The sequence below is a fragment of the Halichondria panicea genome, chromosome 3 (assembly GCF_963675165.1).
Source record: "Halichondria panicea chromosome 3, odHalPani1.1, whole genome shotgun sequence".
Lineage (NCBI taxonomy): Eukaryota > Metazoa > Porifera > Demospongiae > Suberitida > Halichondriidae > Halichondria > Halichondria panicea.
In genome coordinates, this window is record NC_087379.1 from 442,650 (window position 1) to 459,301 (window position 16,652).

Genomic DNA, 16,652 nt, shown 5'->3' on the forward strand with positions numbered 1-16,652 from the left:
ATACCTAGGCTAATATCCGTAATCTACATGGCCTCGTGGTGACCAAATACCCGCCAAGTTAACTGAATAGTGACAGAGAATCTAAATACTGTTACAAGCTAGCTGCTAACGTGCGAGACAGATCGAGCCATGGCCGCCGTACTGAGACTACCAAGGGAGGATTTCCTATCGGACAAGTACATGGAGACCTTCTATAAAGCGCACGTAGCCTCCAGGACACGGGGCAGCATCGATGAGGACATTGCCGCCATCGAAGCTGAGATTAAAAAGTGAATAAGCTATTCATACTGTGTTAGCTTACAAGGGACCTATTGTTCGTGTAATAGACAGCTTTGTGCTCTGGTTGTAGTGTACTTGTTAGCTGTGCTTGAGTGATGTGCGTGTATGGTATGACCATGGTATATGATCATGATTAGTTGTAATTAGTCGTGGCTATAGAATGTACGACTGTAGCTAAGACTGGACGGTTACTGCGCTAATGTCTATAGCTCCACTGAGCCTCTCAGTAAATTATGCTTTACTAGGAATTGTTACATAATGTTTGGCAAGAGCTGTGCTGTACGAATGTATCACTAAGACTGTAGAATCAATAATTTAGGTATTGTACGCTTCCTTGATCAGTGTTTCTGTTGTGTGGTGGGTGGGCTGCCAGTTTTGCCTTAGCCCTTCCATTCACTGACTTCCTCTGGGCTAGCTAGCTATATACCTAATTGAATTCACCATCCCACTAAATAAATTCATACTCCACATCAGTGCCCTCTGTTTATTCAACCTGTTGTCCTTGGTGATAAGATACGTGTTCTAGGGTGGTTTGCAACTGTTAGGGGTGGGAAGTGTTCCATATACACCCCTTGTGGCTAGCTATGTGAGATCACAGTGGTCAGTGGTGTTTTCTTTTGATTTCTTACATAGTTTCGTTTTGTGTGCGATTGTGTCGGATTTGGTTCAATGAACGTTGCGGTTTTCACATTCAACCATTCTTGGTTTCCTCTTTCTCTTCAGGGTTAGGAAGTACCAGTCCAATTTCAAACGCTGCAAGTATGATCACCATCTCAACTCTTGTGGCGGTTCGGAGTGCTCAGATGTAGATGACCTGGATACAAGCTCTGTGAGTGTGTGAGGTGTGTGTGAGGGGGTGGGGATGGTATGATGTCCTAGTTGACCTGCATACAAGCTCTGTGAGTGTGTGTGAGGTGTGAGGGGGGGATGGTATGATGTCCATATTAAAGTTAATGAGTGGTTATGAATGTCTGGTTATGGTCATATGATTCCCAGTTAGTGATGTGGCCGGTGATGTAATGGTTGATATTCATATCACTGTAGAGCTCCTATACAATTATTTCTGAGCTTATTCATATAAGAACTAGCTTTAGAAATGTACCTCAATTATAATTATAATTTCTACAACATGCAGGAGTTATCAACCGTCTCAGCATCAGTGTTCAAAGTCTCCAACTGTACTCCTGAGTCCTATCGCTCTGTCTCCCCCTCCTCCAGTGTGTACGGAGCTAAGGAGGGGACCTTTGTATTTCCACGAGGACCAGATGTGTTCACTTGGGCAGTTACCCAGCAGGTTACTCATGACCATGACTACTGTAAGCCCGAGACCCTGCCCACTACAACACTCATTGAGAGGGGGACCGTGAGCATGAAGGGTGTTCCCTGGTGAGTGGGTCGGCTTAGCTTAGGTAGCAATGCTATGGATCTGGTGAAATAACTTTTTTGGCCCTCTCAAAAAATCCATGTATACTGTAACACAAACAGCTTTAAGAGCTACAAAATGCATATTTTAATATTTTAAATTGGACTTTACAGCATGAGGAATTTGTTGGTATGGTGTACTTCCCCTGTGTGGCAGCCTGTGTGGGCTTCCACTGCAATGCTGAACCTACCAGTCTGATATAACCCCACCCCTTCCCCTCCAGGCACACTATTGGGTCCCCCCAGAGAGCCCAGGCCGTATTCAAGCTATCCTGTATCCTCCAACATCGACCCTCCGGCCGCCAGTCGCCTATCTTCTCCTCTTTTGACCTCTTACCGACCTCTCTAGCCAACAGTATCAGAAAAACTGGCAATCTTGGTGAATACATTGTACTGTGTGTGAAGTAATGTACATGTGTGGTGTATTCTATAGCCTGTTGGCTTTAAAGTTACTATATAGCTATTAATTGAGAGTTTGAATCAAATTTAAAGATGTACAGAACATCAGGTGGCTTGATGATAAAGGTTAGCTTGCGTGTAAATGCATGTACATGGTCTGTGCTACTGCTAATCAGTCACTATCTACTGTACACTATCTTGTACATGTACTGTACATTGACACGCTTCATCTCCAGGACTAACACACACTCTCAGTGGACACAAACCTCCCAAAGCCACTCAGAAACTATCATCAACTATCAGCAATGTCGGAATACAAGAGCTCAAAAGTCGAGAGAGAACAACACATCAGGTGACTAGAATGCACACACACAAACGTATTTAAGCTAGGCCTGCTTATCACAGCATCTACCTCTTCATTCTAGATATCATCTATCCCCCTCCACAGAAACCAGTGGTGATTGTTCCCAAGATAGACCACACAGTCCACAAGCAGTTGAAGTCCTCCACAGGACCTGTGAGGACTCGTAGCAAGCGAACCAGACAGTCCCCCTACACAACCAGACACTCAGAGGTGAGGCCTTGCCCACACAAACCAAACCACCACACACAAACCTTAGGCCATTGCATGGTTGCACCACAACCTTACAAAGAAGGCCTTGACTCATTGCATGGTTGTGATGTATACTGCCTGGTGCACCCCCCCACACAAGCATGGCTGTGGTGTACTCATAATATTATATTGACCTGGTGTGGTTATCTGCACAGAAAGCAGTCGGTAATTTTAATTTGTTGTGTGTGCAGGTGACGAGGATGCGGAAAGTGAGCAGCTGTTCTGAGGGGGAGGACCCTGTCGTTATCGATTGATGATGTCATCTGATGTCACAGAACTGAATAATAATTCACTCTAGGCAACTAATAAATTGTCTGTATGTTTCATACAGTTGTTCAATTCTAATTACTTAATTAATGTCTTTATTTGATTTGGAGACTCACGTCATTTCAGAAGAATATATTATTATCAATTTCCCATGAGATAATAATTGTGTATATTAAATTAAGGGGAGGGGATGAAGAAATGACAATTAGACTACTTTATAAACTCTCCAAGAGTATTGACTAGACATGCATGCATGCTGTAATTATGTTGACATGAAAGAAAATAAATTCATGACTACAATTATTTCACACAAAAATAATTCACTATTAAACTCAAACATAATTATAAATGCATCTCGCTATATATTGCTAGTCTTGGAGGTCCAGTACAATGGAAAATATATAGACACATCACACATACAGAAATGACACTAAATGTCCTATATAGGCTCAGAGTCCAATTGTTTGATGTGGTGTAGCACAGTGTCCATGGAGGGTCTGTCCTGAGGGGAGTGAGAGACACAGGAGGTGATGAGTGGGTGGAGCTCCCGCCATACACCTTCCATACTCGATAGCAAATGCAGAAACAGTTCAGATGTCGGAAATGTTCGAGTCACCACTTCACAAGCAAGCACTCCAAAACTGTACACATCAATCTTTGTCGTCTGTTGTGGTGGTGGTTGAGATGACGTAGGTGGATGAGGATAGGCCTCAGGGGCAGTGTACAGGATAGCACCTTCTCCAGGAGTAGTGGCATCTCGGGCTGATCCAAAGTCAGAGAGTTTGGCAAGCCATTTGTTGTTGGGTAGAGAGAGAAGGAGGACATTAGCAGAGCTCACATATCTGTGGATGATGGGTTCCCTCTGTCGGTGGAGATAAACCAGAGCTGAGGAGATGTCTCCAAAGATCCTTCGCTTGTTGGGACCAACACGATTGTCCTGGTAGGCAGAACGTAGAGAGGTATCCAGGAGCTCTGTGACAATCATGGGACATGTTTCCTCGTTGAGGACGGCAGCAACAAAGAGGACAAAATTGGGGTGGCGGATCTTAGCCATGGTGCGAATCTCACGACGAATTCGATCCACCGTAGTCTGTCGTAGGATTTCAGGATACACTTGTTTGACAGCCACCGTTGTTCCTCTAAAGGTTCCCTTGGCAACGTAGCCCCAGGCCCCTCGGACAAGAATCTCGTCCTCTCTAATAGACACCTCCTCTGGAGACACCTCCCAGAACTCTCGTTGAAGTTGTTGAGCGTCTGAGCGAACTACTCCTATCTCTCTCAGCCTCCTCTCTGAGTCAGGGTTGTACTTGGACACTGCGGGGGAGTGAACACATGTGACTACACATACACTGTACTAGTAATAGCTTACCAGTGCAAATTTCTGCCTTGACTTGTTTACATCGTCCATACACGTCCACGACCCCCCACATAGGTGTGTCCAGGGGGTAGTCCTCCACACGTACAGACCCTCTCCACACATCATTCACAAACCAGTGGACCTCCTTCTCCAGCGTCAGCAACATTCCTAAGGAATCACCCACTCCAAAATCATGAATGTCGAAACCCAGTCTACAGAGTTCCTTGTCCTTGCAATGGAGAGAAGTGCCCCTAGTAGACAAATGCTTGTGCTCCTTTCGCCATGTCAAATCCTCCGGGTTCTCTCCAGTGAAACCAATATCCTGTCAGAGTTATACATGAATAAGGTTATATTTACCCGTTGTGTGTGTGTGTGTGTGTGTGTGTGGACACACAAATGATCTGCTGTTTGAGTGAACTAGACTGCTAATGGTCTCATTAGAAGTGGTTGAAAAAATAATAGGTTACTTAATAGTTGAAACGTACTTATATATAGGCGATCAGCTTCGAAGACAAAAAAAAATTTCATTTGGTTTCAAATGCATTATCTTTGATAGTACTAAAATATGTTGTGCTCTAATCAATCTTTTTTATAGATTCACGATCATTCCCGATCCCCATAATGATCATAACGGTAAAAACAATGCACGGGCCGGGGTGAGTGCTATCATCATAGAAGAGGAAGAGAGATTGAATGCTTTGAGAGTATCTTGTAATTAGTAGATGAGACATTTGTGAAAATGTTACTGTAATGAATAGCAAAGCAATGCACACACCAAATGAGCTCTCACCATTCCAAACAACGAACATTCCTCCCTCTCTGTCATAGTGACCTTGAGCATCTGTCCAGCAACCATTGGCTCACTGGTGAACACTATACCATAGTCTTTATCTCTCACTCTAGTGGCTACTGTGTTGCTCTTTGTTAGCTTAACATTCCTCCCCTTGTTCCTATGGAAGGTAACGGGAGAGCTGCTCCATTCCACTCCACGAAAGACACAATCATCACTTGTAGCCATCTTGCAACTACGAGCCCCACCCTTACATTGCATGTTTACACACAACGCCCCCTCATTGCATTCATACGCACACACACACACACACAATCATCCTCCAATGTCGACCCTCCGGCAGCCAGTCGCCTATCTTCTCCTCTTTTGACCTCTTACCGACCTCTCTAGCCAACAGTATCAGAAAAAAACTGGGAATCTTGGTGAATACATTGTACTGCGTGTGTAGTGATGTACATGTGTGGTGTATTCTATAACCTGTTGGCTTTGCTTAATAAAGTTACTGTATGGCTACTAATTGAGAGTTTGAATCAAATTTAAAGATGTACAGAACATCAGGTGGCTTGATGATAAAGGTTAGCTTGCGTGTAAATGCATGTATATACATGGTCTGTGCTACTGCTAATCAGTCACTATCTACTGTACACTATCTTGTACATGTGCTGTACATTGACACGCTTCAACGCTTCATCTCCAGGACTAACACACACTCTCAGTGGACACAAACCTCCCAAAGCCACTCAGAAACTATCATCAACTAACAGCAATGTCGGAATACAAGAGCTCAAAAGTCGAGAGAGAACAACACATCAGGTGACTAGAATGTACACACACATTAAGCTAGGCTTGCTTATCACAATATCTACCTCTTCATTCTAGATATCATCTATCCCCCTCCACACACGCACAGAAACCAGTGGTGATTGTTCCCAAGATAGACCACACAGTCCACAAGCAGTTGAAGTCCTCCACAGGACCTGTGAGGACTCGTAGCAAGCGAACCAGACAGTCCCCCTACACAACCAGACACTCAGAGGTGAGGCCTCGCCCACACAAACCAAACCACCACACACAAACCTTAGGCCATTGCATGGTTGCACCACAACCTTACAAAGAAGGCCTTGACTCATTGCATGGTTGTGATGTATACTGCCTGGTGCATCCTCCCACACACAAGCATGGCTGTGGTGTACTCATAATATTATATTGACCTGGTGTGGTTATCTGCAGAAAGCAGTTGGTAATTTTAATTTGTTGTGTGTGCAGGTGACGAGGATGCGGAAAGTGAGCAGCTGTTCTGAGGGGGAGGACCCTGTCGTTATCGATTGATGATGTCATCTGATGTCACAGAACTGAATAATAATTCACTCTAGGCAACTAATAAATTGTCTGTATGTTTCATACAGTTGTTCAATTCTAATTACTTAATTAATGTCTTTATTTGATTTGGAGACTCTCACGTCATTTCAGAAGAATATATTATTATCAATTTCCCATGAGATATTGTGTATATTAAATTAAGGGGAGGGGATGAAGAAATGACAATAATATACAGAAGACTAGTGATTTATAAAGTCTCCAAGAGTATTGACTAGACATGCATGCATGCTGTAATTATGTTGACATGTGAAAGTAATTATAATAATAAATTCATGACTACCGGTATATACAAAAATTATTATTTCACACAAGTATAATTATAAATGCATCTCACTATATATCGCTAGTCTTGGAGGTCCAGTACTTATCAATGGAAAATAGACACATTATACGTAGAAATGACACTAAATGTCCTCAAGGCTCAGAGTCCAATTGTTTGATGTGGTGTGTTCCCACTGCTTGAGGTCTTGCATCCTGTACTAGTCCCATCTCTCTCAGCCTCCTCTCTGAGTCAAGGTTGTACCTGGACACTGTGGGGGAGTGAACACATGCATGTGACTACACATATATGTACTAGTAATTACCAGTGCAAATTTCTGCCTTGACTTGTTTACATCGTTCATTCACATCCACGACCCCCCACATAGGTGTGTCCAGAGGGTAGTCCTCCACACGTACAGACCCTCTCCACACATCATTCATAAACCAGTGGACCTCCTTCTCCAGCGTCAGCAACATTCCTAGGGAATCACCCACTTCAAAATATTCAGTGTTTAAACCCAGATCACAGAGTTTCTTGTCCTTGTATTGGAGAGAAGTGGTACCAGTATACAGTAAATGCTTGTGCTGATTTTTCCAGTCCAAATATTCACACTGTGTCAGTGTCGAGTCCTCCGGATTCTCTCCAGTGAAACCAATCTCCTGTGTCAGAGTTATACATGAACTAGTTTATAATTACCCCGTGTGTAGCAGGGGTAGAGTGATTGGTGTGTGTGTGGACACAAAAATGAGCGGTTTGAGCAAACTAGACACTTTCCGGCTTCTCTAGCCTGTGAGTCTGTGTGTACTATAATAACTGAAGACTGATGGAAGACCTCTATACGAGACAAGTTGGTAACTGCTAATGAGACAGTTACTTATAATTATACATGTATGTAGTTAAATTTGTGTTGAGTTCGTGCACCGAGCAGCGTGCGGCAGTTCAAGATAAGATTCAACCATGGATCAACCAGTATCACAAAACATAGACGGTAAATACTAAGACAACAAAGACAGTGGAGCAGAGGCTCCCATACACAAAGGGCGCCGCTAGGAGCAGGCCGCCGGGCTAGAGCACAAAGCAATAAGATAGACCTATACAAAAGAAGTGTTAACTAGTAATAAGAACTCATGCGCATGTACAATAAAACAGTAAACATTACAACACAGGAAACATTAAGAACAGGAAATGACTAAGTAAATAACTAACTAGCAAAGTCATTACAATTTGTAGGCGATCTTTGAAGACTAAAAAAAGTTGTTCATGGCTAAAAGTTGGTTGATAGTGCTAAAATATTTTGTACTCTGATCGATCTTACTATAAATTCACAATCATTCCTTATGATGTTAAAAGCAACACACGAGGTGAATGCTTTATGAGCATATTGTATCTTGTTTAATTATAGATGACAGATTTGTGAAAATTTTATTGTGATAAACAGCCAAGCAATGCACACACCAAATGAGCTCTCACCATTCCACCCCACCAACGTCCCTCCCTCACTGGCTCTGTCACAGTGACCTTGAGCATCTGTCCAGCAACCACTGGCTCACTGGTGAACACTAGAGCATTGCTGCAGCCCTTAGTCCTAGTGGCTACTGTGTTGCTCTGTGTTAGCTCAACATTCTCTCCCTTGTTTCTATGGAAGGTAACGGGAGAGCTGCTCCATTCCACTCCACCAAACAAGACACCATCATCACATGTAGCCATCTTTCAACCGCTAGCCCCGTCCCCGCATTGCATGGTACACAATGCCCCCGCATTGCATTCATCATAATAATATCCTCCAACATCGACCCCCCGGTGTCATAAAATTTTAGGCCCCCCATGAGATTGGGCCCCCCCGGGCCTAGAATTTTAACATTTTAGGCCCCCATTAACAGCGCAACAGCGGTAACATTATGTGACAGCATTCTCAAAATACACCAATACAGTCTTCTATGGTCTTCACAGTCTATGCAGTGCCAGTTACTGAATGCAGCTCTCCTCACACACACACATTTCATGCATGTACAGTAGTATACCACTGGTCTCACAGCCATCACACTGCACCATGTCATTCTAGGCCTCATGCAGCACGAAGCACATAGGTGCCAACTGTCCCGAATTGGTCAGGACTGTCCAAGATTACCCTTGTCCCGAAAGGAAACTGCTATTGTGATTCCACCATGATACAACAGTGTCTCTCTTGACTTCTATCTGTGATTCCACATTACTTGAGAGCTGAGCCAGTGATGCTATTGGAGCATCCCCACAACAATTTACATCTTCTATGTATAGGAAAACATGGAGGAATTGTTGTCTCTGCACTGAAATTGTGTGTTTTTTACATGTATACTTTTTTGTCTTGAAATTAATTTTGGCTGAGAAAGTAAGCACGAAGTTGCAAATAATTATGGCGATAGCTATGCAACAACATCGATTGTCTTACAGGCAGATCCAGCATTGCAGAGCTGCATCAAAGCATTTAACTCTTATAGGTAAAGCATGAGTAACTTGAAAGGTAAATCTTCCTTCACTTTGAATTTCATGATAGAATAATAATGCAAACATTTTTGCTACTTTGATACAGAGTCTTTGCATGCATGCAGTCTCTTTAATGCTTTGTCAACTGATAGAGCTAACCTTACCATATTTATTATTATATCTCTTTGACTTCGTTCTATCGTGCAGAAAGGGATAGCAGAAGAGGGGGGCCTAGAATGTTAACAATTTGGACCCCCTGGGGGGCCAAACTGTTAACATTCTAGACCCCCGGAGGCTCCAAAATTTTAAAATTCTAGGCCCGGGGGAGCCTAAACATGGGGGGGCCCAAAATTTTATGACACCGGTCGCCAGTCACCTATCTTCTCCTCTTTTGACCTCCTACCGACCTCTCTAGCCAACAGTATCAGAAAAACTGGGAATCTTGGTGAATACATTGTACTGCGTGTGTAGTGATGTACATGTGTGGTGTATTCTATAGCCTGTTGGCTTTGCTTAATAAAGTTACTGTATGGCTACTAATTGAGAGTTTGAATCAAATTTAAAGATGTACAGAACATCAGGTGGCTTGATGATAAAGGTTAGCTTGGGTGTAAATGCATGTACACGGTCTGTGCTACTGCTAATCAGTCACTATCTACTGTACACTATCTTGTACATGTACTGTACATTGACACGCTTCAACGCTTCATCTCCAGGACTAACACACACTCTCAGTGGACACAAACCTCCCAAAGCCACTCAGAAACTATCATCAACTAACAGCAATGTCGGAATACAAGAGCTCAAAAGTCGAGAGAGAACAACACATCAGGTGACTAGAATGTACACACACATTAAGCTAGGCTTGCTTATCACAATATCTACCTCTTCATTCTAGATATCATCTATCCCCCTCCACACACGCACAGAAACCAGTGGTGATTGTTCCCAAGATAGACCACACAGTCCACAAGCAGTTGAAGTCCTCCACAGGACCTGTGAGGACTCGTAGCAAGCGAACCAGACAGTCCCCCTACACAACCAGACACTCAGAGGTGAGGCCTCGCCCACACAAACCAAACCACCACACACAAACCTTAGGCCATTGCATGGTTGCACCACAACCTTACAAAGAAGGCCTTGACTCATTGCATGGTTGTGATGTATACTGCCTGGTGCACCCCCCCACACACAAGCATGGCTGTGGTGTACTCATAATATTATATTGACCTGGTGTGGTTATCTGCACAGAAAGCAGTCGGTAATTTTAATTTGTTGTGTGTGCAGGTGACGAGGATGCGGAAAGTGAGCAGCTGTTCTGAGGGGAAGGACCCTGTCGTTATCGATTGATGATGTCATCTGATGTCACACAACTGAATAATAATTCACTCTAGGCAACTAATAAATTGTCTGTATGTTTCATACAGTTGTTCAATTCTAATTACTTAATTACTTAATTAATGTCTTTATTTGATTTGGAGACTCACGTCATTTCAGAAGAATATATTATTATCAATTTCCCATAAAATAATAATTGTGTATATTAAATTAAGGGGAGGGGATGAAGAAATGACAATTAGACTACTTTATAAACTCTCCAAGAGTATTGACTAGACATGCATGCATGCTGTAATTATGTTGACATGAAAGAAAATAAATTCATGACTACAATTATTTCACATAAAAATAATTCACTATTAAACTCAAACATAATTATAGATGCATCTCGCTATATATCGCTAGTCTTGGAGGTCCAGTACAATGGAAAATATATAGACACATCACACGTACAGAAATGATACTAAATGTCTTAAGGCTCAGAGTCCAATTGTTTGATGTGGTGTAGCACAGTGTCCATGGAGGGTCTGTCCTGAGGGGAGTGAAAGACACAGGAGGTGATGAGTGGGTGGAGCTCCCGCCATACACCTTCCATACTCGATAGCAAACGCAGAAACAGTTCAGATGTCGGAAATGTTCGAGTCACCACTTCACAAGCAAGCACTCCAAAACTGTACACATCGATCTTTGTCGTCTGTTGTGGTGGTGGTTGAGATGACGTAGGTGGATGAGGATAGGCCTCAGGGGCAGTGTACAGGATAGCACCTTCTGCAGGAGATGTGGCATCTTGAGCTAGGTTAGCTGATCCAAAGTCAGAGAGTTTGGCAAGCCATTTGTTGTTGGGTAGAGAGAAGAGGAGGACATTAGCAGAGCTCACATCTCTGTGGATGATGGGTTCCCTCTGTCGGTGGAGATAAACCAGAGCTGAGGAGACGTCTCCAAAGATCCTTCGCTTGTTGGGACCAACACGATTGTCCTGGTAGGCAGAACGTAGAGAGGTATCCAGGAGCTCTGTGACAATCATGGGACCTGTTTGCTCGTTGAGGACGGCAGCAACAAAGAGGACAAGGTTGGGGTGGCGGATCTGAGCCATGGTGCGAATCTCACGACGAATTCGATCCATCGTAGTCAATCGTAGGATTTCAGGATACACACGTTTGACGGCCACCGTTGTTCCTCTAAAGGTTCCCTTGGCAACGTAGCCCCAGGCCCCTCGGCCAAGAATCTCGTCCTCTCTAATAGACACCTCCTCTGGAGACACCTGCCATAACTCCACCTCCTGAGGGTGGCTGCTACGATTGGTGACTGAGAGAGAGGCCACTCTTCGTTGGAGGACGTCCACTTGTCCTATGAGGGTCCTTATCAGCTGTTGGTTCTCTGTGTCAGATTGTTGTCGCTGGTTATTAGGATTTGTTAGTAGTTGCTGCCGTAGTTGAGTGATTTCTTGGCCTTTTTCTTCCACCAACAGTTGAAATTGTTGAATGTCTGAGCGTGATTGTGTGAGCTGTTCGTTAGCTCTTGTTAGTTGTTGTTGAAGCTGACCATTTTCTGAACGTAGGGTTGAGACATTATCTTGTGAATTATTTGATCCAATCCTTTCTAGCATTTTTGCAAAGAATGACTGTGTTCCCACTGCTTGAGGTCTTGCATCCTGTACTAGTCCCATCTCTCTCAGCCTCCTCTCTGTGTCAGGGTTGTACCTGGACACTGTGGAGGAGTGAACACATGTGACTACACATACACTGTACTAGTAATAGCTTACCAGTGTAAATCTCTGCCTTGACTTGATTACACCGTCCATACAAGTCCACGACCCCCCACATAGGTATGTCCAGGGGGTAGTCCTCCACACGTACAGACCCTCTCCATACATCATTCTTAAAGAAGTGTACCTCCTTTTCCAGCGTCATCATGATTCGTATAGAATCACCAACTTTAAAATTGTGAGTGCTGAAACCCATTGTACCGAATATCCTGCCATTGCACTTGATAGTAGCGCTGTGAGTGTAAAGTACGTGCTTGCCCAAGGGTGGGCATGTTAACTGGTCATACTGTGTCATCTTCGAGTCCTCCGGGTTCTCTCCAGTAAAAGCAATATCCTGTCGGAGAGAGCAGTAGTGAGTGGGTCATATCTATACCGTTGCACGGAAAGAGGTCGGGCCTATCCACAGTTTTGTTCTGCTGGTGAAATTCCACCAGCTGCAAGTGGATTGATCATACACACATATGTGCGCACACACTAGATTTACTCATAATAATTATAATTAATGATATCGGTACTATATTGCGGAACAGCAGAACAAAACTGTGGATATAGATTGATTCCCGACCTCCGACCTCCTTCTGTATTAATGGTAGAGGGTGGCGACACCTGTCTAGGGGTTAATAGATCTATAATATGGACAGCAGGAGTGCATGAAACAGCTAGAGATAAATTCAGTTCTACTGTTAGGAACTTGATCTAGATCTAACAATATATCTACACACCAAATGAGCTCTCACCATTCCACCGCACCAATCTTCCTTTCTCCCTAGCCCTGTCATAGTGACCTTGAACATCTGTCCAACAAGCACTGGCTCACTGGTGAACACTACAGCAAAGTCTCTACCCCACATTCTAGTGGCTACTGTGTCGATCTCTGTTAGCCTAGCATGCTTCCCCGTGTTCCTATGGAAGGTAACGGGAGAGGTACTCCATTTCACTTCACCAATCAAGACACCATCACTCCTGGTAGGCCTAGGTACAGTCGAAGTCTCAGGTACAATACTAGCAGCCATAACCACAGAAAAGACGAGCAGAAAAGAGCCTTACCTATATCATAGATTGAAGAGTAACTCTTCAATCTATGCCTATATATTGCAGTGGTGCCCAGCCCCACCCCTACATTACGTCATAGATGATTGATTGTCACAACGCCCCCACATTGCATTCTTCATAACACAGTCTCAAGAAGACACAAACACTTACTGAATACACACACACACACACAACACAGCTAGTGGAGTTCTATCAACTTTTCCTTGCTGTCTTTGAGTCTCCCTTCCTCCACAGCACAATCTCTTGCTGGGGAGGAGGGCAATATTAACAGCAAGCAAGTTTCTAGACTAGTTTAATATTTTTGTGAATTAATGCTCTTGTTATTACATTTTCCTCAACTGACATATGCATGTGTATTATAGTTAAGCAAGCATGAACTATGCATGCTGTAATTATGTTACACATGAAAGTCGAAAATCGCAACAATAAATAATTTCACACACAAATAAACTAAGCGAAAAATAGACACATCATATGCATGCACATGACACTAAAATAAATGTCCTCAAGGCTCCGAGTCCAATTGTTTGATGTGGTGTAGCACAGTGTCCATGGAGGGTCTGTCCTGAGGGGAGTGAGAGACACAGGAGGTGATGAGTGGGTGGAGCTCCCGCCATACACCTTCCATACTCGATAGCAGACGCAGAAACAGTTCAGATTTCGGAAATGTTCGAGTCACCACTTTACAAGCAAGCACTCCAAAACTGTACACATCGATCTTTGTCGTCTGTTGTGGTGGTGGTTGAGATGACGTAGGTGGTTGGGGATAGGCCTCAGGGGCAGTGTACAGGATAGCACCTTCTCCAGGAGTAGTGGCATCTCGAGCTAGGTTGGCTGATCCAAAGTCAGACAGTTTGGCAAGCCATTTGTTGTTGGGTAGAGAGAGAAGGAGGACATTAGCAGAGCTCACATCTCTGTGGATGATGGGTTCCCTCTGGCGATGGAGATAAACCAGAGCTGAGGAGATGTCTCCAAAGATCCTTCGCTTGTTGGGACCAACACGATTGTCCTGGTAGGCAGAACGTAGAGAGGTATCCAGGAGCTCTGTGACAATCATGGGACCTGTTTGCTCGTTGAGGATGGCAGCAACAAAGAGGACAAGGTTGGGGTGGCGGATCTGAGCCATGATGCGAATCTCACGACGAATTCGATCCACCGTAGTCTGTCGTAGGATTTCAGGATACACTCGTTTAACGGCCACCGTTGTTCCTCTAAAGGTTCCCTTGGCAACGTAGCCCCAGGCCCCTCGGCCAAGAATCTCGTCCTCTCTAATAGACACCTCCTCTGGAGACACCTGCCAGAACTCCACTTCCTGAGGGTGGCTGCTACGATTGGTGGCTGAGAGAGAGGTCACTCTTTGTTGGAGGACGTCCACTTGTCCTCTGAGGGTCCCTATCTGCTGTTGGTTCTCTGTGTCAGATCTCTGTCGTTGGTTGTTGGCAAGTGTTAGTTGTTGCTGTAATCGAGTGTTTTCTTGGCCTTTTTCTGACACCAACAGTTGAAGTTGTTGATTGTCAGAGTGTGATTGTGTGAGCTGTTCATTAGAGCTTGTTAGTTGTTGCTGAAGCTGAACATTTTCCCAACGCAAGGTTGAAGTGACGTCATCTTGTGACTTAGTTGATCCAAACCCTAGCATTCTCTCAAACAATGACCGTGTTCCCACTGCTTGAGGTCTTGCATCCTGTACGTACTAGTCCCATCTCTCTCAGCCTCCTCTCTGAGTCAGGGTTGTACCTGGACACTGTGGGGGAGTGAACACATGTAACTACACATACACTGTACTAGTAATATCTATTTAGCTTACCAGTGCAAATCTCTGCCTTGACTTGTTTACACAGTGCATACACGTCCACGACCCCCCACATAGGTGTGTCCAGGGGGTAGTCCTCCACACGTGCAGACCCTCTCCACACATCATTCACAAACCAGTGGACCTCCTTCTTCTCCAGCGTCAGCAAAATTCCTAAAGACTCACCCACTTTAAAATCATTCATGTTGAAATCCAGATCACAGAGTTTCCTGTCCTTGTATTGGAGAGAAGTGGCTCTAGTGCACAGTAAATGCTTGTGATTTGTTTTCCATGTCAAATATCCACACCGTGTCAGTGTCGAGTCCTCCGGGTTCTCTCCAGTGAAGCCAATATCCTATCAGAGTTATACATGAATAAGTTTATAATTATCTCGTGTGTGCGCAGCAGGGGTAGAGTGATGTGTGTGTGTGTGTGTGTGTGTGTGTGTGTGTGTGTGTGTGTGTGTGTGTGTGTGTGTGTGGACACAAAAATGATCTGCTGTTAGACTGCTAATGGTCTCATTAGCAGTGGTTGAAAAAATAATAGGCTACTCAGGGCTGCATCCAGGATTTTGGATCAGGGGGGAGCAAATTGGGCAAATTAAAAATGTAGGAGGGGCGAAGCCATCAGAATTATAGCAGTACAAATTAATCTGCAAGATCCTAGGGGGGGCAAAACTGTACCCAGAGGGGGCGAATTACCCCCCTCAATGCAGCCCTGCTACTTAAAACGTACTTATAGGCGATCAGCTTCGAAGAAAAAAATTTTTCATTTGGTTTCAAGCTGCACTATTGATAGTACTAAAATATGTTGTGCTCTAATCAATCTTTTTTATAGATTCACGATCATTCCCCATAATTAATGTTAAGGTCATTACGGTAAAAGCAATGCACAGAGTGAATGCTATCATAGATAGAAGAGGAAGCGAAGAGAGATTCAATGCTACTTTGAGAGTATCTTGATGAGACATTTGTTACTGTGATGAACAGCAAAGCAATGCACACACCAAATCATCTCTCACCATTCCACCATACCAACGTCCCTCATTCTCTGTCACAGTGACCTTGTCTTTGAGCATCTGTCCAGCAACCATTGGCTTACTGGTGAACACTATACCATACTTGTAGCTCTTAGTCCTAGTAGCTACTGTGTTGCTCTTTGTTAGCTCAACATTCCTCCCCTTGTTCCTATGGAAGGTAACAGGGGAGCTGCTCCATTCCACTCCACCAAACAAGACACCATCATCACATAGACTCGCCAGCCAGCCCTTCCTCCGTTAGGGACTAGTGGATTGCCTATCTGAGAGTTGTGCCGTTACCTGAATCTGGTAATGACCAATCACAGTGCAGTATCAATGTCATGTGACATTCTTACACCCACAGTATTCTAGGTATAGTCTTTGTGGTAGAATGCATGCGGATAGTAATAACAATCAATCAAAATAATGGATGCTGCTAGCGCAGAGCAAGCAGTGA

General features: G+C 44.0%; 6 protein-coding genes across 9 annotated transcripts; 2 read left to right on the forward strand and 4 right to left on the reverse strand.

The window, feature by feature from the left end:
• The first annotated feature begins 13 nt into the window (after positions 1–13).
• Positions 14–6,547, forward strand: LOC135333462 (uncharacterized). 2 transcript variants are annotated; one of them, XM_064528432.1, is made up of 7 exons: positions 14–269; positions 1,003–1,108; positions 1,415–1,665; positions 1,926–2,080; positions 5,825–5,940; positions 6,038–6,163; positions 6,394–6,547. In XM_064528432.1, the coding sequence occupies exons 1-7, from the start codon at positions 130–132 to the stop codon at positions 6,454–6,456; spliced, it is 957 nt and encodes a 318-aa protein (XP_064384502.1). In that variant the 5' UTR covers positions 14–129; the 3' UTR covers positions 6,457–6,547. The 2 variants fall into 2 exon arrangements, with proteins under 2 accessions (XP_064384502.1, XP_064384501.1); XM_064528431.1 differs by lacking the exons at positions 5,825–5,940; positions 6,038–6,163; positions 6,394–6,547 and adding exons at positions 2,337–2,452; positions 2,549–2,674; positions 2,905–3,143 and having other exon boundaries at positions 17–269.
• Positions 3,252–5,402, reverse strand: LOC135333452 (probable serine/threonine-protein kinase drkD). Its single transcript, XM_064528422.1, has 3 exons — positions 5,128–5,402; positions 4,350–4,659; positions 3,252–4,294 (listed from the first exon to the last, which is right to left on the reverse strand). The coding sequence occupies exons 1-3, from the start codon at positions 5,386–5,388 to the stop codon at positions 3,420–3,422; spliced, it is 1,446 nt and encodes a 481-aa protein (XP_064384492.1). The 5' UTR covers positions 5,389–5,402; the 3' UTR covers positions 3,252–3,419.
• Positions 6,548–6,754: 207 nt separating the features above from the next.
• Positions 6,755–8,504, reverse strand: LOC135333469 (uncharacterized). Its single transcript, XM_064528439.1, has 3 exons — positions 8,240–8,504; positions 7,092–7,428; positions 6,755–7,037 (listed from the first exon to the last, which is right to left on the reverse strand). Exons 1-3 carry the CDS (start codon positions 8,474–8,476, stop codon positions 6,922–6,924), a joined length of 690 nt encoding a protein of 229 aa, XP_064384509.1. The 5' UTR covers positions 8,477–8,504; the 3' UTR covers positions 6,755–6,921.
• Positions 8,505–9,576: 1,072 nt separating this feature from the next.
• Positions 9,577–10,750, forward strand: LOC135333480 (uncharacterized). 3 transcript variants are annotated; one of them, XR_010393922.1, is made up of 4 exons: positions 9,577–9,677; positions 9,949–10,064; positions 10,162–10,287; positions 10,520–10,750. XR_010393922.1 is itself a non-coding variant. In XM_064528459.1 (4 exons), exons 1-4 carry the CDS (start codon positions 9,798–9,800, stop codon positions 10,580–10,582), a joined length of 321 nt encoding a protein of 106 aa, XP_064384529.1. In that variant the 5' UTR covers positions 9,783–9,797; the 3' UTR covers positions 10,583–10,750. The 3 variants fall into 3 exon arrangements, 1 of the variants encoding a protein (XP_064384529.1); XR_010393923.1 differs by lacking the exon at positions 9,577–9,677 and adding an exon at positions 9,710–9,830; XM_064528459.1 differs by lacking the exon at positions 9,577–9,677 and adding an exon at positions 9,783–9,813.
• A 126-nt stretch (positions 10,751–10,876) lies between these two features.
• LOC135333444 (probable serine/threonine-protein kinase DDB_G0271682) lies at positions 10,877–13,441 on the reverse strand. The gene is made up of 4 exons (XM_064528415.1): positions 13,421–13,441; positions 13,073–13,382; positions 12,333–12,669; positions 10,877–12,277 (listed from the first exon to the last, which is right to left on the reverse strand). The coding sequence occupies exons 2-4, from the start codon at positions 13,346–13,348 to the stop codon at positions 11,043–11,045; spliced, it is 1,848 nt and encodes a 615-aa protein (XP_064384485.1). The 5' UTR covers positions 13,349–13,382; positions 13,421–13,441; the 3' UTR covers positions 10,877–11,042.
• Positions 13,442–13,785: 344 nt separating this feature from the next.
• Positions 13,786–15,335, reverse strand: LOC135333456 (probable serine/threonine-protein kinase DDB_G0271682). Its single transcript, XM_064528426.1, has 2 exons — positions 15,193–15,335; positions 13,786–15,129 (listed from the first exon to the last, which is right to left on the reverse strand). The coding sequence occupies exon 2, from the start codon at positions 15,022–15,024 to the stop codon at positions 13,894–13,896; it is 1,131 nt and encodes a 376-aa protein (XP_064384496.1). The 5' UTR covers positions 15,025–15,129; positions 15,193–15,335; the 3' UTR covers positions 13,786–13,893.
• Positions 15,336–16,652: the final 1,317 nt, after the last annotated feature.